At 50.8% G+C, this 25,158-nt stretch overlaps 4 protein-coding genes across 4 annotated transcripts; 2 read left to right on the forward strand and 2 right to left on the reverse strand.

Moving 5' to 3' along the window:
* Nucleotides 1–118: 118 nt before the first annotated feature.
* Nucleotides 119–4,677, reverse strand: CC1G_06028 (hypothetical protein; the record flags this gene model as incomplete). The annotated part of the gene is made up of 11 exons (XM_001829767.2): nucleotides 119–1,887; nucleotides 1,938–2,027; nucleotides 2,080–2,286; nucleotides 2,338–2,562; nucleotides 2,616–3,061; nucleotides 3,117–3,486; nucleotides 3,546–3,714; nucleotides 3,764–4,019; nucleotides 4,070–4,169; nucleotides 4,228–4,462; nucleotides 4,531–4,677. 11 exons carry the CDS (start codon nucleotides 4,675–4,677, stop codon nucleotides 119–121), a joined length of 4,014 nt encoding a protein of 1,337 aa, XP_001829819.2.
* Nucleotides 4,678–16,373: 11,696 nt separating this feature from the next.
* CC1G_14080 (hypothetical protein) lies at nucleotides 16,374–20,218 on the forward strand (the record flags this gene model as incomplete). Its single annotated transcript, XM_002911502.1, has 6 exons — nucleotides 16,374–16,414; nucleotides 16,517–17,994; nucleotides 18,070–19,241; nucleotides 19,488–19,863; nucleotides 19,939–19,960; nucleotides 20,182–20,218. The coding sequence occupies 6 exons, from the start codon at nucleotides 16,374–16,376 to the stop codon at nucleotides 20,216–20,218; spliced, it is 3,126 nt and encodes a 1,041-aa protein (XP_002911548.1).
* A 1,357-nt stretch (nucleotides 20,219–21,575) lies between these two features.
* CC1G_06035 (hypothetical protein) lies at nucleotides 21,576–23,159 on the forward strand (the record flags this gene model as incomplete). The annotated part of the gene is made up of 2 exons (XM_001829774.2): nucleotides 21,576–21,777; nucleotides 21,828–23,159. The coding sequence occupies exons 1-2, from the start codon at nucleotides 21,610–21,612 to the stop codon at nucleotides 23,157–23,159; spliced, it is 1,500 nt and encodes a 499-aa protein (XP_001829826.1). The 5' UTR covers nucleotides 21,576–21,609.
* A 356-nt stretch (nucleotides 23,160–23,515) lies between these two features.
* Nucleotides 23,516–24,158, reverse strand: CC1G_06036 (hypothetical protein; the record flags this gene model as incomplete). The annotated part of the gene is made up of 3 exons (XM_001829775.2): nucleotides 23,516–23,935; nucleotides 23,989–24,039; nucleotides 24,093–24,158. 3 exons carry the CDS (start codon nucleotides 24,156–24,158, stop codon nucleotides 23,516–23,518), a joined length of 537 nt encoding a protein of 178 aa, XP_001829827.2.
* Nucleotides 24,159–25,158: the final 1,000 nt, after the last annotated feature.

The raw sequence follows: 25,158 nt of genomic DNA on the forward strand, positions 1-25,158 counted from the left end.
TCATCGTGTATTGCTAGTAATGGTCTGTATATACATACTACCTCGCTAAGGTCTATTCTCGTTATCGCCTGTATTGAGAGCAATCGAGGTCTTATGTTACACAATTAGTCCTATCTTTCTACATGTCACGGAGTTTGTAGGTACGCTGAAACTTGCACAGAATGTGCTCAAGGCAGATCAAGTCATAGCCTGCTTCGTTCAAGTCGTCCTTCCCGAACGACTCCCGAATCAATGCGTCCAACGAGCGAAGGGCCTCCGAAACCACAGCTACTTTATCCTTCTTTGACCTCTCCCTTCCACGGATGAATCCCAGGCGCTTCAATCCGTTCATGGCACCCTTGTTGAGTTCGACTATGGCAGACGCCAATTCATCAACAGTAGGGAATTGACACACATTTGCGTAGGCGAGATCTGCCGTGAGGAGGTAGGAACCAAGATCGCCGAGCTGGGGGAAAAGTCGATCGTGGTCTTTCTGTTTTGCGGGTCTAAACCACTGCCAGCACTCTTGGAAAGTGGGATTACTGGCTGCCATTCGAGGCCAATGACGTTTTGTGATGGTCTTCCAGTATGCGGATGCGTTTTGGATGGATCGGTTGGGATTTCGGGAGCCGTACGCATCGCCTCTGCAGAAATAGGAATCGTCTTCAGTGGTAGGTGTTGTTAGATCGTCGTTGACTACGCTCCGTATGGTGTCGATGAAATCGTTGTAAGACTTGAAAACCTGTCGGTGATTCGTCGCGAATGGAGTTCTATAAGTAATACCCCTCCAAACCACAGCACTGAATATTCCGACGTTGGTGCGAATAGTCGATGAATGAAAAATGGTACTTCGAGTTTGGACACGGGAGGGAGCGTGTTCTCGAAACGCGAGGTAGTAATCGGCATCGTCGATCAGCTTCCCTTGAAAACCTTCGTTGGTGATCGATGGTCTGTCCTGCACGTACACCAGACATCGCTCGAGCATCGTGCATAGTCGTCCCCACGCAGTTGGGTCAACTGAAATAGGCGTCATCGTGTTCGAAGGTGAAAGAGATCCGTCCAGCAAACCCCGGTAAGTCCTGTACAGACGCCCTTCGATGGTGTCCGCCTTGGTTATGGGATGAGAGCGTAGCGCCTGTTCGAAGCCGGATGCATCGCTACGTCGTAGGGTTCTGGCCTTGTAAACCTTGTTGCTTTTCACGAGGTACCATGGACGAAAATCGGTGTACATGCTCCAACCCCAGTCCAAGGTAAGAGCCTCCGGACCGAGTACGTCTGCTACGATCGTTACGAACCACCCTCGCTGGCGGCGTCGCGTTGGAAGACCCATCCACTGCACCACAACGTTCAGGACAGCCTCCTCCACCGCTCCTACAATATCTTGCCCTCCTGGTAGAAACATTTTGGAGGACTCGGAATTACACAACACGACTTCGTCCTCCGTACACTGGCCGAGAAAACCCATCTCGCTTGCCTTGAACAGCACCTCCTTTTTTCGCTGTACAAACATATTCGTCGTAGCTTCCACGGTCCTGTCGATCCACTCTTCGTCCGCGGGGCTACCTTCAACTGTACTCCGAACCTTCTCCCTCAACGTTTTGTCGACCCATTCCCAGACAGCCGACTCCGCTCTGATAAGTGCAAGCTTTCGGGCACGTAGGAGACGTTCGTCTTTGTTGATCGAATGTTCGGCAGCGCGGGCACTCGTCTGGACTTGGTTAACATCGTCCAATGTCTTCGACGAGCAAGATCTTGTCTTCAACCGGTCGAGCACTTCTTCCAGATTCGGGCATGGTGTATATGAGAGTTCCGTGTCGGTTACTTGGGTCACGATGGTTTCCTTGCGAGCGTGGTAAACCTCGACCTCGAGATCCTCTATAGAGCAATGACGTATAAAGGTATACGACGCTAAAACACACTTCAGTATGTGTACGATATGAATCGACGCTTGACCATACCTGCGGGACTCTGCCCTGTCTTGGTACAGCGAGTATTACTTGATGGTGTATGCTCCCTATCAACAGCATTCTCCCGTCCAGGTCCCTTCCCTGAAAACCCATGTGATGAGAATACAGCTTTCGGTTTGGAGAACCAACGCACCGATCGACGACGACTGGTCCTGTTCACCTGCAACCGGACTTTGTCTCCCCCCGGTCGAAATTCCAGCTCGGTCCTCGGTGACGCTTGTTCCCTCCTTTCCCTTTCCCTTTCCCTTTCCCTTTCCCTTTCCGTCACCCTTTCCTCGCCCTTTATCCCTCTGTTTGCTCTTCGATCCGGTGCTTCCATCTCCCTTACCCTTCCCCTGTGCTGCAAACACGGTTAGTGCTACACACCCAACAGCCGACCCGGCACCCTCACCTGTTGCAAGACGTTTACTCTTCGATCTGATATGTTCTTCCCCTTCTACCTCCTCTGTACTGTGCGCTTCTTCATATGTGCTTGACTCGTCACTGTCGTCCGTCCTCTTCCTCTTTCTGGTGCTGGCGCAGGGACTGGAGACGACACCCGGCTCTCTTTCTTCACTAGCTTGGGTAGGGCGTGCAATCGATGTGTCGTCGTCGACTGGTTCGCATCCCGGAGAATCTGTGACGTGTCCGTACATGAGAACATGCTCCATCTGAGTAGAGACGACTCACCGCAAACTCGCGCACTACCCGCCGGAATGTTCGATTCATTGTCTGTATCTTCGTCCATCGGAACCCCCTGATCGTCTTTGTCCAACCCAAGGAAACATTGAGGGATGTGCTTCACCACCTCCCTCTCTCGCTCCTTCATCCTATTTGCCGCTTCTTGTCTACGTCGCGTATAGTCGTTTGCCTCGCTTCCGGGATGTTGCGGCGCCATCGTCCAGTCCTCGATTGGCTCCCATTCCCCCTCGTCGTTCTTGAAAGAGAATGCCTCCAAAAACTTTTTGCTATCTATCTTGATGTCGGGTTTAGAGTCCGTTTGTTTAACCACAAACGAATTGCTGAGATAGAGAGACTGGGCCGTGAACTGCGCGAGAGACTTGGTCGTCATGATGACATGCCCCTCGCGCAAATAAGTGGCATGGTTTCCTCGATGAATCGGATCGCCTCCAGACCTGAACGCAAGCAATCGTTAATGGATCGTTGTGGACCACAGTGATGAGACCTTACGTTTCTCGTCTCATTTCGGGAGAAATTTCGTAAATCGCTCTGGGTAGGAACCCCAGAAAGTGACCGATATCATCGCTGAGCATGCCTCGAGGAGGATAGTGCACAACAATGACTCGATAAGCCCACTTTTCCGGTACACCGCTGTTCAGGGGGTGCGGTGCGTCGCCGACATGGAAATTTCGCCCGTTGAAAACAAAAGACGATCCGCATTCGAGTCGAGTAAAGAATCCGTCCCTTAAAAGGAAAAATCGACCGGGGTGGTAATTGTCGGGGAGCTGCGAGCCTACTACCATGCAGGTGTAATGGGGTGGGCAGTCGTTATTGTCGTAGTGTTCATCTCCGAACGGTCCCATATGTTCGCCCAGCCTCCCTGTTCAATAAGTCAACACTACCCCCGGGGCCCCGATGTTGTTAAAAGGGATGACGCACCGCTATCTGATGACTTTGCAGGTGCTAAGTTTAACTGGATGGCGTGAAACGCGTAGTTGGTGTCTGTCCCCACGCACGGAAGTCCTAGTCTATTAGCATGGTCGCGCAGGCAGGTCTGAATTCGTTCGGGTGCTTCGTCCATACTTCGCATCGCCATTTTGGTCGTTGCCTGCTCCCGTGTCAGAATATTGCCGCAGCAAACACAATATGCCACGTACCCGTGTCAGATCGTGTGCAATTTTGTGCACCTCGCCCTCTTCTTTCCCAATCTTGACGTTTGCACAGGGCGCCATACATTCCCTCTGTTTCTCGTACGAGTTGGCCATAGGATAGCATCGCCCGCCTTTGATACCGTCTACCCGAGGTCGAAGTCGTTCAATATGCACTTCCGTATCGGTCCTGTTTTCTTTTGCTCCCAGTAACAATTCCACCGCGTTGTCGAGCGCTCCCAAATCTTCAGAAGTTTGTAACCCACTAAAATTACTGAGTATCTGCGTTTTCAAGTGACAGTTACAGGCACTTACCGTCCTACCACCCACGCCTTAGTCGTGTCGTCCTCTGGATTACCACTTCCTAAAGTGTTCCTTGAGAAGAGGTAGTCCCCCGGTCCGAGTTCCACCCAACCTACAAAGCCGGCTCAGGTCGAATTATGCTTGACCTCGTACGGATTGATTGAACGTACCATTTGCTATCAACTCCTCGTCACAACCTTCCGGCTTTCGCAATCCCTTCTCGAATGTGTGCTCCTCCTCCATCCGCTCGTACTCTGGGGTCGAAAATATAACGAACGAGCGTCCGGGATTCGTTTTCGGGTGTAGCGGATGGTTGAAGGCTTCAAGGACAGTGCTCCTTCGTCGGTCGCGATTGCGGCAGTCATGGAGCTGTAGATCGACTTCGGAATATGCCATGACTAGCTTCTGGAGGGTGAGTGTTTTTCGTGGTATATCAAACCGGAAAACTCACAAGAGCTTTAAAATTGAATTACGGTGAGGATGAGGGAAGGGAGAGAGTGATGAGTTTGGAGCCCGTCACCCTCCATGACATCATTCCAGACATGTCGAGTTTTGTCTGAAGGAAGGGAGAGGGTGGTGAGCTCGGAGGCCGTCACCCACCATGACGTCATTCCAGACATGTTGAGTTTCGTCTCCACCAATCACTCGATCCTGCCCTAAAAAAATATCGGGAGGCTATATTTGCTAGGCAGACCTGCGTTTTGGCACAACAAATTGAAATAGAATAGGAATTACCGTTGATTTGCGCACATTATGCCTTTGATATCGAATAGTGACTTCAAAATCCGTTGAATTATTGCTGTCGATCGTTTCGTCGGGAGTGGTCAGAAGGAAACCCAGAAACCGAGCTGTGCGCTCGCGGCAAAGTCCGGCATCGTTCAAAGTAAATAATGCACACGTCGGGACTTTCTATTTCAGGTCGGCCTCCCTCGGGCTCCTTATACCACCATATTGTATCGCTTTTGCTGTGTCCAGTATGTGTAGTGGAATGACATGAAATGCAATGAGCGATGTATTGCGAATATTTCGTCAATACAAACAGCGACTAAACATACCTGCAAGCGATAGAGAGAATGGCAATCGTTTGAGTCCCCGACTCTCGGTGTTCACACGACCGATGCCCAACAGCTCAACCACATCACATTGTGGCGCGCGTTGACGCGTTCTGATCCTAATAAACAGACACGACCCCAAACCAGCGTGGTTCTGAACCCGAATTTTTACTCTAACGCGCCACTTCTCTTCCAATTCAGATCGTTATGGCGCCCCTCCTTCTCAATGTAATTCTTGGAACTATGCCGAAGTCAGAGCCCTTGGTATGGAGTACCTTCGAACACGGCTCAGCTTGTCCCAATTCAAGATCGTCACCGCCTTTCGTCTAAAGAACAACATCGTTGCATGCCTTCCGACTGGGGTAGGCAATACTCGCTCCTTTTGGATGTCGACTCGCCTATATATATGACTTTGGCCGATGAACTCAATCCTTTGAGCTTTGTAGTAACACGCCTTTCAATATTCTTTACAGCGATAACGTGAAAACAACTGGAGGGTGTCCTAATTCGTTTGACGCAGCGAAACAATGCATTGAAGGGTGTCTGGCCGCGTCCGGACCGAAACAAGGGGCTTGCTCTGAACCTAGTTCCGTAGCGGGCCGCGGCGCAGCCTTCATTCTGCCGTCTTCATTCTATAGCCTTCACTCCGCAGCCCTCGCACGCCATCATCTTTCCAGTGACCAACCTAACCAGTCGACTGGCATTCTAGTCCCTCGTGCAAACCTATTCTTCTATAATCCACCTGATCCCTCGTACAAATTGGCCTCGAACTTTAATGTGCCATGTACCCGTTACTGTCGACCACAGCTCTTGCTCCTTTATTGTCGGCAGGCGTACCCAGCATTGATCGTTCTTCACAATCTTCAGGTACCGCAGTGAAGCCTGTATACAGTCGCCTGCTCATTGCAGAGGATCTTTTATCACGCCTGCTACCGGCAGAGAATCATGGGCTAAAGTTGCTATCTGGATACGAGCTCATGACAGCTGCGCACAGTAATGGATCTTTACCAGTTCCTTCGATCTCAGGAGTTACGTCTTGCCAAATCAAAGACACAGACAACGAATCGCAAAACGACTTCACTCGCTTTGGCGGGGGGTATACGACCAAACGATTGTTCCTATATTCAGATCTTCAGGAACATCCCGTCGTCACGTCCAGGAACTCGAATGTCCAGGTCGAAGATAAGTACGAGTTCGTTGATCTGGTCCCTCTGGTAGAATGTCTGGAGATCGTATCCAAGGAACCCGACAAACTAGCCGCGAATATACCTTTTTCTTTAATAGCGTCCTGTATGTCTCTGATCTCTTTACAAGACACGATGCGAAGACATAACATCAAGTTCTACGCAAGAGATAGCAAATCCACTCTCGAACATAAGCTGTCGACCCACCAATGCCCCCTTAATCAATGTAAAGTTGAATTAGCTTTGCTTCGTCGCATTCAGCTTGTGTCCTCTCCTATTTCTAGCAGTAAACATGAATCATTTCCTTTTCCCCCTCCTCCCCCTGGTAACCACCTTATTGAAGAGATTGTGCGTGGATTTTGCGACGACTCCCAACCGGTGTTAATCGAGGAAGATGGATGTGCGTGTTGCGGTCAGCTCACTCCTCTTACGAAACTGGTTCCGCTGGATTCTTCTAAACTCAATTTGCAGTGCCTGGAGTCACCTTCCGCTATGCGAAATGAGCGGTTAGCTTCTGACCATCCCTTTGTCCCTGCCACTGGACCGGTCGTCGATGGAAGGTGTAAAAATTTGTGCATAACATGCAATACCACATTGCAACGAGGAAAAAGACCTAAGTACGCATTGGCTAATGGATTCTGGATAGGAGAAGTCCCAGAAGTACTCAAAGTCCTTACGTTTGCAGAACAGATGCTTGTTACTCGCGTTCGCCATAATCGGTGTCTTGTACGTGTGGCATCAGGTCGGGCCAAGCTAATAGCTAATGCAATCATGTTTGCTACTCCTGTGGTAAAGGTATACCACCGTTTACCACCTAGCCTGGAAGAACTCGACGAGATTCTTGCTGTCATTTTTATAGGATCTAACTCACCGACCGATGAAGAATTCAGAAGAACTCCTATGCTAGTGAGAAGAAATGCAGTTGCGAACGCTCTGGAGTGGCTTAAACTAAACCACGTAAATTACGTTGATCTTGAGATATCAAAGGACAATCTAGAACGGTACCCGTTGAACGGGATCCCCGTGGTGGTAGATCATCGAAAAGTAGAGTCAGATAAAGACCCGACCGATCTTCTTCGTTCTCAAATGAGTAAACATGAAACAGAAGTGAACGTTGCTAACAGCGAGGGTGCGTGCCCCTTTATAGTGAACGGTATAACTGGGACAGAGTACATGGAACTTTCTATGAAATCGATAAAAGCGAAAGCACTTGAGCATCTTGTTTCGGGAGGGAAGATGTTGGGAGTAGGAAGAAACGAGGAGCCAATGAGTATGTACAAGAACCCTTCCTTATACCCGCAGATGTTTCCCTGGTTGTTTCCTTATGGTATGGGAGGGGTAGGTGTCGAGACGTTGAAGAAAAAAGTTTCCGAGTTAGATCACAAAAGGTGGTTACTAATGTACTGGGATAAACGATTCCAGACGGATTTCTATTTCCCTATGATAGCTTTCAATCACGAACAAATAAAGTCCAATGCAACGTGTAGCCATCTTATAGCGAAACGAAGTAAGTTCAACGATATTTCTAAAAGAATTAAGTCTGTAAACAAAGAGGTACTGAAATCGATCAGCAGTCGTTTGGCCAATGGCGAACTGTTCAAACCTGAGACTGAAGACGAGAAGGTGTGTTTCAAGTTGATAGATGATCTGGACCATGTAAGTCATACCACAATGGGCTCTATCTCCAGTAAGAAAAAGTTAAGAACAGAACTTTGGTCTCTAATATCGTGGAAGGGGGCTCCCACATGGTTTATAACGCTTTCCCCCGCTGATGGGCGTCACCCTATATGTATCTACTATGCGGGTTCTCGAATCGAATTTGACGGTAAGATTTTATCTTCGACTGTTCGAGATCGATTGATTCTTTCCAACCCGGTTGCTGCAGCCAGGTTCTTTGACTTTATGGTACGGATGTTTGTCAAGCACGTCCTTGGAGTAGGTTCTCAAACCGGATCAGGACTTTACGGGAAAACATCCGCATATTACGGAACTGTAGAGCAGCAGGGTCGACTAACCCTCCATCTGCATATGCTCATATGGATCAGCGGAAGTTTGTCACCTCGTGAAATTCGTGACAGGCTTCTTAACAAAGACGAGGCGTTTCAACAGGCTCTAATATCCTATCTGTCGTGAACAGCCGGTACAGCCCCTATTTTTCACTTTATCTTATCTGATCTGTCTCGCATCTTATCGTTTCGCTTGCCCCTATTCCTTCGCTCCTTTATTCCCTCTATGGACTCTTTCACTCATGGAACACTGCCTCGTATTACCCTTCGCCCCACTTCCATTGTTCTTATTGTTACGCACTGCCTCTTGACTCATTCTGACACTCTCTTGTTCCATTATTGTTTCATCCTTGTTCTTCGCGCAGCCTTCGCGCAGCCTCATGACCTTTCTTATTGTTCTTAGACGTTTCGCCATTTGTTTGTCATTTTGACTCATCGCGGCTATGTAGACTGTAGAATAGGTATATAAGCTAGGTAGTCTGCTCTGTATTTCCTCAGCTTGACCTCTTCGTCAATACATCCGCATAGCTTTCTGGCTTACAAAGTCACTCATCGCTCTCGCCTCTCTCCTCGCTCTCAGCTCTCTGGCACTTCCGCTCTGGTTTCAAGGTTTGGTTTGGTTTAGTGTTCGCTCTTCGCGACATTAGGTCAAGCTACCCCTGTGCACTGGCAACGCCGATCGTTGTCCCTGCATCCCGCCGTTACTCTGGTCCTTCTGGTTGACCTGCCGATCAGGTCTCACTCTGGCAACTACCACCCCGTACCACCGTCAAGATTAGCTGCGTAGGAAGTCCGCACTTCTGCGCTCGAAGCACCGACCCCGCCAACGATTGGATCTTCGACTACCACATCAGGAACGGCAACTTCGAGCAGTGTTCACTTCAACCCTGCCCTGAACGCTACTCTCTTCCGCCCACCCAGTCCCAGTGGCAGAAGATCAACGCGCTCACTAACAAAGGAGTTGCAGCTACTCCGTGTACCGAATCCAACGCCCGTAAACTCCGTGAAGCCCATCCGCCGTCTACGCCCCCGCCTCAGGAACAAGAAGGAAGCAACGTCACCGACTCACCCGAGACCCCGCACAAAGCCTATCAGTCCGCCCCCACATCCCCATCAGGAAGAGTTGGTAACCGAGTTAGGTTCACCGACGCAAACGACGACGACGACGACCAAGTAGAAGAAGAAGAAGTCGCCCAGGCCCTCAATCCGCAGCCCACACTCCAGACTTTCCAAGCCCTTCACTCCGCCTTATCAACCGCCTCTACCGACACTTACGCTCAACGTCTCAAAGGTTACCCCACCCCCGCCCCCGCCTCCGCTTACACCACACGTCCGATCCGTCCACCCCTTCATACCACTCGGGAATCGGAGGGCACATCTGATCTCCCACGTTCAGAACAGACGCCTCCCAAATCCCAACCAACCTCCCTTACTCCACCTCACCCCAACACCACCGGCACTCTTGATCTCACGATGAACAACGAAACCCTCATTCAGCTGCTGCAGGAACAGCAACGCACCACTCAGCGTATCCAGGAGGCCCTTGATAAACTCTCGAACAAGACTGCTTCCACACGCAGCCCTGTCAAGGAACCCGAACCCTTCAAGGGCCACCCATCCGACACCCATCGCTTCCTGCAGTACTTCTCCAATTGGGCCTCAGCCAATCCCGAGCTGAAGGGAGATGGCAAGAAGTGGATTTCGGCAGCGCTCTCGTACTTCCAGGGTAACGCCGCTTCATGGGCAGTCCAGTATCTCGATCAGATCGCTAAGCACGAAGCCGCCACCGACGCCAACAAGGCTAAGAACCCCTGGCCGGTTCAGGGAGGAATGGTCGGAGATTCGTTGTAGCTTTCCGCAAGCGCTTCCAGCCTGCTGATCAGGAGAAGGCCGCCGAAGCGGAACTCGAAGCCCTTAAGCAAGGCTCCCAGTCCGCCTCCCAGTTCGCTGCCAAGTTCCAAGAGGTGTTCCCCCGCACTGGTTTGTCTGAAAAGGATGGCATCGCTCGCTTCCGACGCAAGCTTAACGAGCGCGATCGCACCCTGCTGGACTTCCGTATCGTCACCAAGGATCAGAAGCCCACCACCCTTCAGGAATACTGTGACATCGTCAACGAAAACGACTTCACCTTCCACGGTACCCATACCTCCTTTTTGACCCCGTCGACCTCCACCCGTGCTGCCCCCGCTCGCGACCCGTATGCCATGGACATTGACGCCACTCGCACCGGACCCAATGGCCGCTCCCGCGAGGAATACCTCCAGGCCATGAGGGGACGCTGCTTCGGTTGTGGGTCTACCGCTCATGTCAAGAAGGACGGCAACCATGGCTCCTTGCGCTGCAGCTACTGCCACCGTATGGGACATTCCGAAAAGGTCTGCCAGGACAGGTACATGGGGATACCCTCCGGGCAGAGGTCCAACAGTCCCAACGTCGCCGCATTAGCCGCCGCCTCCGAGGGCCCCATTCTCGCTCTTTGATGATTCTCCCACGCCCTCTGCCACTGTCGCCGCCACTTCTCCTGCCCCGCCTGCTGCCACCGCGCCCAATATCTCCCTCGCATGATCTCTTGGTCGCTCAGAAGAACCAACAGGACATCCTGGAGCGCCTCGAGAATATCCAACAGAAGGGTTTTTGAAGCGGGTGCTTGTTCGTGCTGCAAAGCATGCACCCTTTTCACCGTCGTACGCTGTTTCTGAATATGACTCGATTTACTCCTGTACTATTAGCTCTGTGCGCGAAATACACCCCGGTTCCTCGCATTTTCGCATTCGCATCAGACTCAGAGGCAGAAACCGTACGGCGGACCCCGCAGCAATGATCGACTGTGGCGCTACTGGCAAATTCTTGGACAAGCCTTTTGTGGAAAAAGCATCTGGATCACCACGTATCCACTCCGACACCCCATTCGGCTCCTCAATATTGATGGGACCCCAAATCAGGCTGGACACATCACTCACTTCGCTCGCTTGGAACTCACGGTTGACGGTTACTCCGAATGGACGGACTTCCTCATCACCGATCTCGGGGGAGAGGATGTCATCTTGGGTCTTCCTTGGCTTCGCAAGATCAACCCCCAGATTGATTGGCGCAAGGGCACCTTGGAGATTCCCCCACCTCGTGTCTCCAGTGTTACCATCGAAGAAATCCCCGACGAAGATGCACAGCCCCCTCGAAAGGAACCACCCTCCGGCAATGCTATTATCGAACAGATCTACAACGACCCTGATCCGCCTGTTCCTACCAACGAGTCCCCGGCGCCCGACCCCGACTTTGAACCAAGCGCGCCTCCTCTCTGCCGCATCCGCGCTAACCGAATGACCCGGCGGAGATGGGTTCGTAAGGGGTTGATGGAAGACACAGGCGACGAACTTTGGTGCGCCGCTGGTTTCACCTATTCCCAACAGATCGCCGAGAAGTCCCAGAAGGCCAAGCCCCAGAAGTCGTTCGAAGAGATGGTTCCTCCCCAGTACCGACAGCACGCCTCCGTCTTCTCCGAATCTGAGTCCCATCGCCCTCCCCGAACACAAGCCTTGGGATCATGCCATCGACCTCGTTGCAGGAGCACCGGCCACCATGCGCACCAAGGTCTACCCCATGTCGCAGAACGAGCAGGAGGAGCTGAACCGATTCCTCGAGGAGAATCTCAAGAAAGGCTACATACGACCGTCTAAATCGCCCCTCGCCTCCCCGGTCTTCTTCGTTAAGAAGAAAGATGGCAAACTCCGCTTCGTCCAGGATTATCGAAAGCTCAACGAGATCACGGTGAAGAACCGATATCCACTTCCCCTCGTCTCTGACATCGTCAACCGACTCCGTGGTGCCAAGTATTTCACCAAGTTCGACTTGTTCGATGGGGCTACAACAACATCCGCATCAAGGAAGGAGATGAATGGAAGGCCGCGTTCGCCACCAACCAAGGACTCTTTGAGCCCCTGGTCATGTTTTTCGGCCCTCACCAATTCCCCAGCAACGTTCCAGGCCCTCATGAACTCGATATTCTCGGACCTCATCGCTTCAGGAAAGGTCGCTGTTTATTTGGACGACATTCTCATCTTCACGGCCACCCTTGACGAACACCGCCAAGTCGTGCACGAGGTCCTCCATCGGCTCAAGAAACACGACCTCTACCTTCGTCCGGAGAAATGCGAGTTTGAGCGGGAGGAGATCGAGTACCTCGGTCTGGTCATCAGGGAGGGAGAAGTCCGTATGGACCCTGCCAAGGTAGAAGCTGTTCGCAACTGGCCTGTTCCCCGCAACCTTCGCGCCGTCCGTGGATTTTTGGGTTTCGCCAACTTCTATCGCCGTTTTATCAAGGACTTTGCTACCATCGCCCCGGCCTCTCAACGACCTCACCAAGAAGGACATCCCTTGGCAGTGGAACGAACCGCAACAACAAGCCTTCGACACCCTCCGAAACGCGTTCACCTCCGCTCCAATACTGACACTATGGGACCCCGACCGTCCAACCCGCGTTGAAGTAGACGCCTCTGGCTTTGCTACTGGAGGAGCCCTCCTTCAGAAGCTCGACGATGGACTCTGGCATCCTGTTGCCTTCCGCTCCGCCTCCCATGCAACCAGCCGAACGCAACTACGAAATCTACGACCGAGAAATGCTGGCTATCATCGAAGCACTCAAGGACTGGCGACATTTCCTGGAAGGACTCCCCAAACCGTTCGAGATCGTCACCGATCATTCCAACCTGGAATACTGGCGCACGGCACAAGACCTTAGTCGACGACAGGCCCGGTGGTCCCTCTATCTTTCCCGTTTCAACTTCACGCTCACCCATCGTCCCGGAAAGGCCAACACCCAAGCCGATCCCCTGTCCCGCCTCGACATTCATCAGGTCGCAGACGCCGAGGATAACAAACAACAAGTCGTTCTCAAACCAGAGTTGTTTGCCAAGCTCGCAGCCGCCCACACCGTCCTTGCCAACCCCCTCGAAGACCGACTGCGTCGAGCCAGCGCCCGTGAATCTCAGGTCTTAGACGGACTCGCCCAGCTCCGTAAGTCAGGACCTCGCCGTCTCACATCTGGACTTCCCGAATGGGAAGAGGACACACGGCCTTGTGTACTACAAGGGCCGTGTGTACGTACCCCCGGACGACGAACTCAGGCGCGATGTCCTCAAGCAGTGTCATGACGACCCCACGTCCGGACACCCCGGAGTGCACGGAACCCTCGAGCGAGTTGAACGACAGTACTGGTGGCCCACGATGCGGGCTTTCGTCAAGAAGTACGTCGACGGTTGCGATGTCTGCGCCCGGAGAAAGCATACCCAGCACCCGCGGGCTGCCACCCGGCCTTTGGACGTTCCCGAAGGGCCTTGGGAGACAGTAGGAGTCGATCTCATCACCCAGTTACCGGAAGCCCATGGACACGACGCGATCATCGTCTTCACCGATCACTACAGCAAGGTTCTTCATGCTCTCCCCTGTACATCCGACATCACCACCGAAGGCGTTGCAGACATTTACTACCGAGAAGTATTCCGTCTCCATGGTCTCCCACTCCGGTTCATCATGTGATCGAGGCCCTCAGTTCGCTTCTAAGGTCATGCGCACCCTCCTCAAGCGCCTCGGAATCGAGTCCAACCTCACCACCGCCTATCACCCTCAAGCCAATGGACAAACCGAACGGGCCAACCAGGAAATCGAGAAGTATCTCCGTCTTTACGTCTCTCGCCGACAGGATGACTGGGACAAGCACCTACCGATGGCTGAATTCGTGATCAACTCCCGCGTCCACTCTGCCCATGATCGTTCACCCTTCGAAGTTCTCTATGGGTATATTCCCCACTTCAACATCCCCATTGGCAAACGGACCGACCTTCGCCCCGTTGATGAAACGTGTTCAGCAGCTACAAGAAGCCCGCAAGGATGTGGAAGCTGCCTTACGTCTCGAGAAGGCCCAGCAGAAGGATGCGTACGAGTCCGGCAAGCGAACGGCTCATCAATTCAAGGTTGGCGACTACGTTTGGCTTAACGCGAAGGACATCCAGATCAAGGTTCCGTCCCGCAAACTCGGCGACCTCCAACTCGGCCCGTACAAGATTACCGAACGCATCGGCGACCTCGACTACCGCCTCGAACTTCCCCCGTCCCTCTCCCCGCATTCATCCTGTGTTCCACGTCGACAAGCTCTCCCCCTGGAAAGGCAATGATGTCAATGGCATTTTGCCACCCCCGCCTGAGCCTGTCGAACTGGAGGGGGAGCTTGAATACGAGGTTCACGACATCCTGGACAGCCGTTGGAGAGGTCGAGGAAAGAATCGCAAACTGGAGTATTTGGTCAGTTGGAAGGGTTATGGGTCGACGGACGACACTTGGGAACCGGAGGAGAACTTGGAGCACGCGCCCGAGATCGTGAAGGAGTTCCACCAGCGACACCCCTCTGCACCACGCCGAATTTCCGCTACCATCTTCAGCTCTCTCCCATGGCGCCCACTCGAGAATTTCACCGACGCCCCGCCTACCGACTTTGACTGGGAACTGGGACGCCGCCTACCGTTGGTCATCGAGGACGATGAGGCTTAGAAGGGGGGTAATGTCGTGAACAGCCGGTACAGCCCCTATTTTTCACTTTATCTTATCTGATCTGTCTCGCATCTTATCGTCTTCGCTTGCCCCTATTCCTTCGCTCCTTTATTCCCTCTATGGACTCTTTCACTCATGGAACACTGCCTCGTATTACCCTTCGCCCCACTTCCATTGTTCTTATTGTTACGCACTGCCTCTTGACTCATTCTGACACTCTCTTGTTCCATTATTGTTTCATCCTTGTTCTTCGCGCAGCCTTCGCGCAGCCTCATGACCTTTCTTATTGTTCTTAGACGTTTCGCCATTTGTTTGTCATTTTGACTCATCGCGGCTATGTAGACTGTAGAATAGGTATATAAGCTAGGTAGTCTGCTCTGTATTTCCTCAGCTTGACCTCTTCGTCAATACATCCGCATAGCTTTCTGGCTTACAAAGTCACTCATCGCTCTCGCCTCTCTCCTCGCTCTCAGCTCTCTGGCACTTCCGCTCTGGTTTCAAGGTTTGGTTTGGTTTAGTGTTCGCTCTTCGCGACACTATCTGGAAGGATGCCATCAAGGTGAACTATTCCAGGGACCGTTGGAAATGGTAAAGGAACTCGTACCTGCTCCACCATCCGATGGTACGGACGGAATACATTTTGTACATAAAGGGTCGACTAGTAAAGTAGTGGAAGGTTATAAAGATCCCACTTTAACGCTACCTACTCCTCCTCCCGAATCCCTTTCGACTAAGCACAGTCCTTTTTGCGGTAAGGGTCAATGTGTATCTTGCGATCGACGACTAGAATGGTGGAATGAGTATAAGAAAACCGTGGATGACCTACTTGTTCGTTGTAACGTGCACTCCTGCAGGTACTCCTATGAAAAGAAAGATTCCAACAGTAGCGAGATCGTTGTTCAGAAGAAAGCTTGCTTAGACAAGGATGGCATTTGTAAGGCGAGATTTCCGAGAGAAGTACATACACAATCTACAGTCGATTCCGATGGACACGTCACCTTGCGCCACCTAGAGAGTTCAATGAACACGTTTAGCCCTTGTCTAACCTACTTGCTCCGATGTAATACTGACGTGGGTAATCTTCTATCGGGAACAGCCATCAAAGCCATAGTTTCATATGTAACTGATTACATTACAAAGTCCATGTTAAAGTCGCATCAGATATTCTCAGCTGCATACGACATATACCAGAAAAACCCTCACTTGGCCGAGCACTCGCATAGTTCTGAAGCTAGGAGAGACACAGCTAGGCGCCTGATACTCAAGCTTTCAAACAATCTCACTTCAAAAATGGAAATAGGTAGCCCAATGGCATGTATGTACCTCCTCGGTAATCCTGATCACTACTCTAGTCATACATTTGTGTCCTTTTGGTGGCGTAGTTACGTTCGTCATGTGCTCACAAGTAGTGAGTCTCTTGGTGACGATAATAGCAAACCTATCGTAAATCATACTCTAGCACTGGAAGGAGAAGACGTGGAGGAAGATACAGTCGTGCTGAAAAAGAAGGGCGGTGATTACGTTCCCTGGACCAATGTTGACGATTATATATATCGTCCTCTACAACTATCTCGTGTAAGCCTTATAGAATGGATTCGATGCGTCGAAAAAAAAAAAGGTTTCAAAAAATAAGAACAAAAGTGAACAGGAAAGGCTGACAAGTATTAACACGAACAGTGATGATCAGGTCCGATCGAAGTGGTCGAGATTCCTCCCTGAACATCCCCAGTGTGATAGCCACCACGTGAAGTTCGACCCGCTGTCCAGTACTCATAAGGTCCCTAACTTTATGGGAGGTGCCCTGCCGCGGAAAGACCAAGGTGATGTAAATTACTACTACGTGACTATGTTAACAATATTCAAGCCTTGGAGAACGCCTGCAGATCTCAAGTTGTCGACGCAGACATGGAAAGATGCTTTCGACTCGTTCTCGTTTACTACAGAACATAAGATAATGATGTCTAACTTCAATGTTCGCTATGAATGCTTAGACGAAAGAGATGATTATCATAAGATTCTTAAACAAAAGAGAAAAGAAGCGACCAACGTTCGATTATTCAATCCTTTTAAAGGATTCGAAGAGGATGAAACAGACGACGGTGAAGTCGAAGCTCTTATGAAAGAACTGATGGACAAGATTTCTGCAGTCGATTGCTCTGATATCCAATTAATCTCCGGATACAAATCGAAACGGAATGATCGTGACAAGATGAAAGCACGTGCAATTTTGGAAAGATTAAACTGGCTGGGCAGTAGCGACATTCCAGAACAAAGTGGCGAGGAAAATGGAAATGAAGAATGTATGGATATGCATATTTCGACCAGCCTTACTGGATCCCATTGGAAAAACATAGTGCAGTCCACCAAAAAGCACCTGATCACGTTAAGACAGCAGAGTAGATTGGAAAGCATAGCTTCAATAAAAACGAACAAAGACGGATATGACGGTACCACGCCACCTGCCCCATTTTCTCAATGGCGTCGTACAAGGGACGGAGTCGTTCGGTTATTAGACAAATCATACATCTTTCATGATTACAAGGCTCAGTGTGAAAGAGATACGAATATTGTAAACTCAACAATCGCCAAATTCTCCTTGAACAAAGAACAGACCAGAGCTTTCAAAATTGTGGCTAATCACGCTTGTTCACCTTCTCCGGAGCAATTAAAGATGTACCTCGGAGGTATGGGAGGTACCGGGAAATCCCAGGTAATCAAAGCTCTTATTAGCATGTTTTCTTCTAGAAGCGAGTCGCACCGGTTTATGGTGGTAGCTCCAACGGGCACCGCAGCTGCCCTATTGAACGGATCAACTTATCATTCCGCTCTAGGTATCATTAATCGATCAAATTCGGAATCTGATGACGTACCTATCAGAAGCGAGTCTGCGCTTGTTTTAGACGCCCGCGAGCGTCTTGCTGGTGTTGATTACATCTTCTTAGACGAAGTATCAATGATTTCGTGTTCTGATTTATATAACATTAGCACTAGGCTCTCTAAGGTAACGGGTGAAAGTGACGAACCTTTCGGAGGTGTCAATATGATATTTGCCGGCGACTTTGCACAGTTACCTCCCACTGGCGGCCATTACTTGTACTCCCACTGCCCTACAAATGAAGATTCGAAAAAGAAATGGATGGAAACAGCCATTATAGGTAAGTTTCTGTGGCATCAAGTTACTACTGTAGTCATTCTTACTCAAAACATGAGACAACAAACTCAGTCGAAAGACGATGACAAGCTTCGAGTTGCACTAGAGAATATGAGATATGCATCGTGCACACCTGAAGATATATTCTTTCTCAAGTCTAAGATTGTGAACAACTCAAATGCGCACCTGCTGCGGAGCAGGCGCTTCCGAAATGTATCAATTATAACATCCTTGAATAATTTCAAGGACCAGTATAACAAGGATGGTGCTAGACGATTCGCGTTGGAGAACGGCAAAAAAATAGTTGAGTTCAAATCTATAGACTCCCTTACTCAACTACCGGGTGTTACAACTTCAAAAGGCAGAGGAAACCGCAAGTCCAATAAGAACAGGATGACAGAAGCGCTGCAGAAAGTTCTCTGGAAGTTAGATCCAAATGCTACCGACCACATTCCTGGGATGCTGTCTATATGTATTGGAATGCCTGTTATGTTACGGAATAACGACGCCACCGAACTATGCATAACAAAAGGTCAAGAAGGAATCGTCGTAGGATGGGATAGTACCACGGGCCCTTATAACTCACAAGTACTAGAAACCTTGTTCGTCCGACTCATTAATCCTCCCAAACCAATACAGATTAAGGGTTTAGCCGAAAATGTAGTGCCTATACCACGATCCAAGAATCCTGCCAATTGCCTGTTGCCTGATGATACACGAATTAGAGTCGAGAGAGACCAAGTAAATGTACTCCCAAATTTCTCGATGACAGATTACGCGTCTCAAGGTAAGACTAGGAAAGAGAATGTAATAGATTTGTCCAATAGTAGAACTTTTCATCACATGTACACGAGCCTATCCAGAAGCTCGGACGCGAATGGGACTATTATTCTAACCGAATTCGACGAGTCCAAAATAACCGGTGGGATCAAAGATGGTCGGCTACGGCAGGAATTAAGGGAGCTCGCCATTCTTGACAAAATCACCGAGCTCCGGCATTCGAAAAAATTGCACCAGGCAGTTACCTGTGACATGCGTTACCCGCTGATACATTCATTTCTCACGGCCGAGGACCACTCGCATAAAGAACGCAGGATCAAGTGGCATGAATCGCTTAACCCGGTAGCCGGAGACAGCCTCTTACCTGATTTGAACGACTATAGTGCTTTCTATACCGTCAACAAATCCATAAGGACCAAGCTGGATACGATCCTAGGCCGCGAAAGTAATAAGAATGACGACAGAAAAGAGGTGAGGATCAAACCGATATCGAAGCCTAGTCTGAAAAGATTGAGAACCGAAGAACCTACCCGCAACTCAAAAAGAAATCGCCCTTCGAACACTGCTCGATCCAATGACATTCCTGTGGGGTTTATATGGGACAGTCAACACTATAGTTGCGCGTACGATGCTGTGTTCACTATTTTGATCAATACGATTTTCGAAGACATTCCGACTTGGAAGTCTTTACTTGCGACCCAAAGCACTTATTTACAGTTGCTAGTTTCAATGACCTCAAATGGTTCAAACTCGAGAGAAGAACTCCCTATGGAACAAATCAGAGATCAGATTCGTTTGGATCTTAACCGCGCCAATCCTTTGGCTTTCCCGTACGGGCATTCCTTTATCTTCATCCACGACCTCGTAGGTGAACTGTTCAGAAGCGACGAATTGTACGGCGAAACCGTGCTTACATGCGACACGTGTGACATCTATAAACCGGAACATCACTTGCAACTAAGGGAACTAACGTCGGTATTGAGCAACAGTTTCCTACGAGAAACATGTGCCACAACGTACGGTCTGCGGCATGCTCTGTACATGTATCCATCGCCAACAAGGAATCTTACCTGTGATACCAACATGTGCCAAGGTAGGATGATCCGTTCCATGAAAATCTCCAAAATACCTCCATTCCTGCTGTTAAGCATCGACGATGTGCATATAGTCCCCGAGACGAGAATAAATCTGTCAGTGCATTCGAACCCGAGCACCTCATCGGTATTTACTCTCAAGGGTTTGATCTATGGGAATAACAACCACTTCGTCGCGAGATACATTGATCCATCGCATCGTGTTTGGTATCACGATGGCATGTCGTATAGACGGCACTGCCAGCTACAGGGCATTCTTGAAATGGATCAGGAGGCTAGATGGCTAACTCGAGCTGATGACAAGGTACTGATATTAGCGTGGTATTGCAAAGACCCTACGCCCGTATGCCCTGACGTACCTATGTCTTCCCCCTAATCAGCAACAGTAAGGCGACCGCGTACATATCCAGACATATCCCTTATGCAGAAGGACGAGGCCCCCCTGTAATGCCCTATACGGTACAGGTGTGGAGACTAAATAGTAAATATCCCGATTCTCATCATACATGATATGAGGAACTGTCCACCGTCATCCCTAGATCATCCCAGGGAAAGATATTGGTCAATCAAGCAAGTTCCATCCGCAGTCAACAGGTAAATCCGAGTACTGCCGCACTGCAAAGTGGCGGCCCGCTTTCCACCTAGTAACAGGCGAATATGACGTGGTTCCCGTGCTCAGTTTTGATCGTTCACCGTAACCCCCTGTTAATGAATGGGCCCTAGACCGGAGCCCGGTCCCTCGTAGCTCGGGCGTCACGTTTTTTGCCACGTGATGGACGTTCCGCTTTTCCTCGCTAGCTCCGATAGGCGTCACGTCCGTCACCTGACAAAAAACGTGACACAGTCCGGATTCCGGACTAAATGGGCCCCTCGTTGCTGGGCTATGGTTGACTCCATTCAGCCATTTACCAAGGCCTCTTTGGTGACACTGGAGATAAACAAGAATAATTTTGGAGCCTGCGAGGCAGCCTTCGAGAAAGAACTGCGAAGCACAGTCCCGTTCGGAAAATCATTGACATCACTGTGACCTTCTTCTTCGGAACTATATATTTCACCCACCCAGCTCCGTACCGATCTCTACATCTGCTCCATGGAGGGCACAATACCCCCAAACCGTAACTGACAATCGGTATGTGAGCCGGTGGGAGTAATGACTGATAAGTCTACGATACACTGTCCAAGAGTACAAGAACCTCAGAGGTCCATATCCGACGGTGGGTCACCAAACCTCCTCCCGCTTCACCTTATTCAACCTCAGTGCCCCCAGTCCCCCACCATCCCTGCCAGAGCTCGATAACCTCTTTTTCGTTAAAGCACTGTACGAAGCGCCGCCGGACTGCGAACTCGTTGTTTTCCAGCTGCCGTTTTGGAGGAAGGATTTTGAGATTTATCCTTCGCCGTATCCCTACTTGGGCAGTGTCCTATCTACTCTGAGAGTAACAAAGGGGCCGGTGAGTAGAGCTTACTCTCAATCGTTAGCCTCGGTTGAGATGTCCCTTTGGGTTGTCTTTCAGGTCATAATCTTGCAACAAGCCTGGGCGCCTAGTAATCTGTTTGTCCTTATTAGCTTTGGACGGCGCCGGCTTCCCGGTCGGAGATGACGCCCCATTGCGGACGCTGATGTGGGTTACCCCTGGACTCTGTCCACCATCCCAGTGGGTTCGTAGATTGTGCCGTGTGGTTACAAAACTGACAATATCTGCAGATAACAGGCGAATATGATATAAAGACCTGCCTCTACCACCATGGTTCTCCAAATCCTCGAGGCGGTTGCCACGTCCAAGTATTTTCCGACCAATTACCTGGTCCACATTGTCGTTGGGTTTATTATTCTGTTGGCTGTTCGAACGCTATCTCAGGGGCGTAAAACGACATGGGAAAGGAATCTGCATGCTAGAACGGTCCTTGTTACGGTGCGTCGTCATTAGACTTGTGAAATGAATCGGTATTCATTTCTGGACAGGGAGGCTTTACACCATTAGGATTGACCCTTCTTCAATCACTAGCTGAACGAGGAGCACACATTATCGCATTGTCTTCAGACCCAGTCGAGTCTCCTGAAGTTACCATTCTTATCGACTTACTCCGGAGCACCACCAAGAACGAGCAAATCTATGCCGAACATTGTGACCTCGACTCTCCACATTCAATACGCGAATTCTGCACCAAATTCCTAACGGGAAAGGACCAGAGGCTCGACGCCATTATCTTTGCCCACGAATACCAACATATCGGTGCTATGGGATGGCTGTCGAAGAAATTTGGAAGGGGCCATCGAGAACGGGAAGACGCGAACCGCCGAGAACGAGGCTCATTGGCGAGCTTCTTAATCACCACCCTCCTCCTTCCCGCCCTCCTCGTCGCCCCAGTAGAGCGCGACATTCGAATCATCCATGTTGTCAACCCATTCTACGCAGCCGCCGCCGGTCCTTCGTTCCACGTACCCAGCTCCAGTTTTTCTTCCGGAAAAGACAAACGAGTGGCCACGAAATCTATCATTGTCGAAGAGGGAACACGGTCGCTTCGAACGGTTATCCTGGCACGTCATATGCAGAGGATTTTGGACGCCCTGCCTTCTGCTTCGAAAGCGCAGATTCCCAAGGCCGAAGAGGGGTCGAGCTCTGTGCCTGTCGTCAGCCCCAAGCTGCAAAAGTCGAATATTGTGACTGTCAGCGTGTGTCCTGGCATCAGCCGGATGGACACCGTTGGTCCATTCTTGAACGCCGATTGGAATGTCAGCCAAGGCGCATCCGTTCGGGGAGTCCTCGCCTACCTCATCCTCCAACCCCTCCTCCGCGTCCTCACCAAGACACCGACGAGCGCCATCCAAACCGTCCTCCACGCCCTCTGCTTACCGACTCCATTCAAACACGTTGCCCAGTCCAGCCTGGAGGATCCCGAAGATGCGAAGAAGGCTTCCGACAACAAGCCGCGTCGGGAAGTGTTGAAACCCGGGGCGCTGTATCGCGAGTGCGCGGTGGTCCAGCTCCGTGTTCCGCCACCCACCAAAGAGCAGCTGGAGCAGCTCGAGGAAGCGATGAAGCAAGCACAGGCCAAGGCCGATGCGTCGAAGAAGAAGGGCAAGGCGAAGGCTTCGCAGGAGGAGGTGTTGAAGTTTGAGGATGATGGGGAGTATGGAGGGGAGGTTGCGGGCAGGTTGGTGTGGGAGGCGTATGAGGATGCGTTGAAGGTTTGGGAGAAAAGTTGTCCTGCGCCTCCGCCTGATGAGAAGAAGAAGATGGAGGAGGAGAAAGCGAAGGCGAAGGATAGTTCGACTGCTTCACCGTATGACTGATTCTCTTGTTGTAGCTAGCGACAATCAATGATATCGAATGGTTTCTGGGACACATTGCACCATCTTCCGCAAGCTCGTGGCTAGCGAGGATGGCCTTTACAGCTGCAACTAGGACCCGATTCACATCTATTCCATTCCGGTCCGACCAGTGGTCTGAATATGGGCCGAAACAAATGTGCATAATAAAGCGCAGAAGGAGGGAGAACCAACGCGCTACAACTCTTGGTAGGGAGATACGAGGTGTGATGTACTAACGAAGGAAAGATGGGAAAGATCACTTTTACAAGGAAGAGAAGGGTCATAATTTATCAAGGAAGCAACATGGTCAGGGCCCTTCGAGGGCACGATGGCAACCGTTACCAATCTGGGGCAATAACTCCAGCTGCATCTGCCACGGTCTCTCGGCGTCTCCACGAGGGTGCCGGTGGTCCTTCGGGATCGTCGTCGCTGATGTCGATGGGCCTCCAGGCTGGGGGAGGTCTTGCATCGGCTTCTCGCTTCACGGGTCTCCAAGCTGGCGGGGGTCTTGATTCAGCCTCGACAGGTCTCCAGGCTGGGGGAGGTCTTGACTCGAGTTCTGAATCGGTCTCCGAGTCGATGGGTCTCCAAGCTGGAGGCGGCCTCGAGTCTTCTCGTCTGACTGGGGGTACGGGAGTGGGCTCGGGAAGGTTATCTCTCCATGGAGGTGGAGTGATTCCGGCGGGGGTTGGTTCGACGTGGTCCCTCCACGGCGGTGGGGTGATGCCTCGGTCTACTAGTTCCCGCCTTGCTGGTAGCTATCGGGACGGTTTAGGTGTTATTATGTCAGGGAGGAGAGGCTGCTACCCACCCGCTCTAGGTCGTCGAGGGCACCACGGTTGACCAATGCTTCACCCGGAACCTTGGAAGGGACGATAAGCAAAATCGACACGGTCAGTGATAGATCGAGCATACCGGTGATGCAAGGCTCGTCGAAAGGAAGGCAAATACGAGGAGCGCGACGGAGTTTGAGAAGCGCATGGTGAGAAGGGGAGAAGGGGTATGGGGGTGACTTTCCAAAGGGTCAAGCTGAGGAGGGGCCTGAATACCGGATCCACCCACGTATTATATAGCAGTCCTGGATCCTATTCTGTTTTGGCGTGCCTGAGAGGATGAAGCTGCGCTATAAAATTACACGCCCGCATGGGGCAGAACGGAAGTGGTGCTCTAACTCCATCTAGGTCCGGGATTCTTTGAAGATCTCGTACATATCAACCATGAACCTTCCCAGGTCGAATCTTGCAAACTTGAAGTGCCGTGGAAGACGATGTTTTGGTTTAGGAAGTCCCGGCGAACGGGGAAATATGTTTCGTAGGACACATAGACGAACGTGACCATGGGATCGAACACAAAGACTTAGACTGTTGCATTGAGACGCTTCTCGAACTAATGGACTCTGATGGACATGTTTCTCCATACACCCCGCGTCTGTGCATTTCGACGTCATAGAACCTGTTGCCAGAGATATATAGCTCAGTACATATTACAACTATCTGCATAAATAAAGACTAACGGGGCGCTCTTTGACTTCATTCTCACCCTGAGAGAGAGGTAAATATCCGGACATCAAGGCGATCGCAACCTTTTTCCGAGGAATTGGCCGTTGCGAGGAGTCACGAGCTGGTGCTAATCTCCATCGGTCAATGTCATCCTGAACGTTTCCCGCCATACGCCAGTAAGCATGCGATGGTGGGCTTGGAGTGGGACTTACGCCCGCCTGTCTATAACGCGGTTGGCATCCCAATGGTACAGTACACGGTTGTCGCAGCGAACTCAATGGCACTCCCTGGGAGGAATGGAGGGGCAGTAGAAGAAAGGCGCCAGTAGCCACAATACTAGTAGTTGGCACAAGGTACTCACTAATAGTTAATTTAAGGCCCCCTTCTGGCATTAAACAGGCCCAGTCTGGTTCATGATCCACCGTGCAATCCCCGAGTCCCCGTGACTGAGGTGTTTGAGCTTTGTTTGCGCTTCCGAGGCC

The sequence above is a fragment of the Coprinopsis cinerea genome (genome assembly GCF_000182895.1).
Source record: "Coprinopsis cinerea okayama7#130 chromosome 3 map unlocalized cont3.3, whole genome shotgun sequence".
Taxonomy (NCBI): domain Eukaryota; kingdom Fungi; phylum Basidiomycota; class Agaricomycetes; order Agaricales; family Psathyrellaceae; genus Coprinopsis; species Coprinopsis cinerea.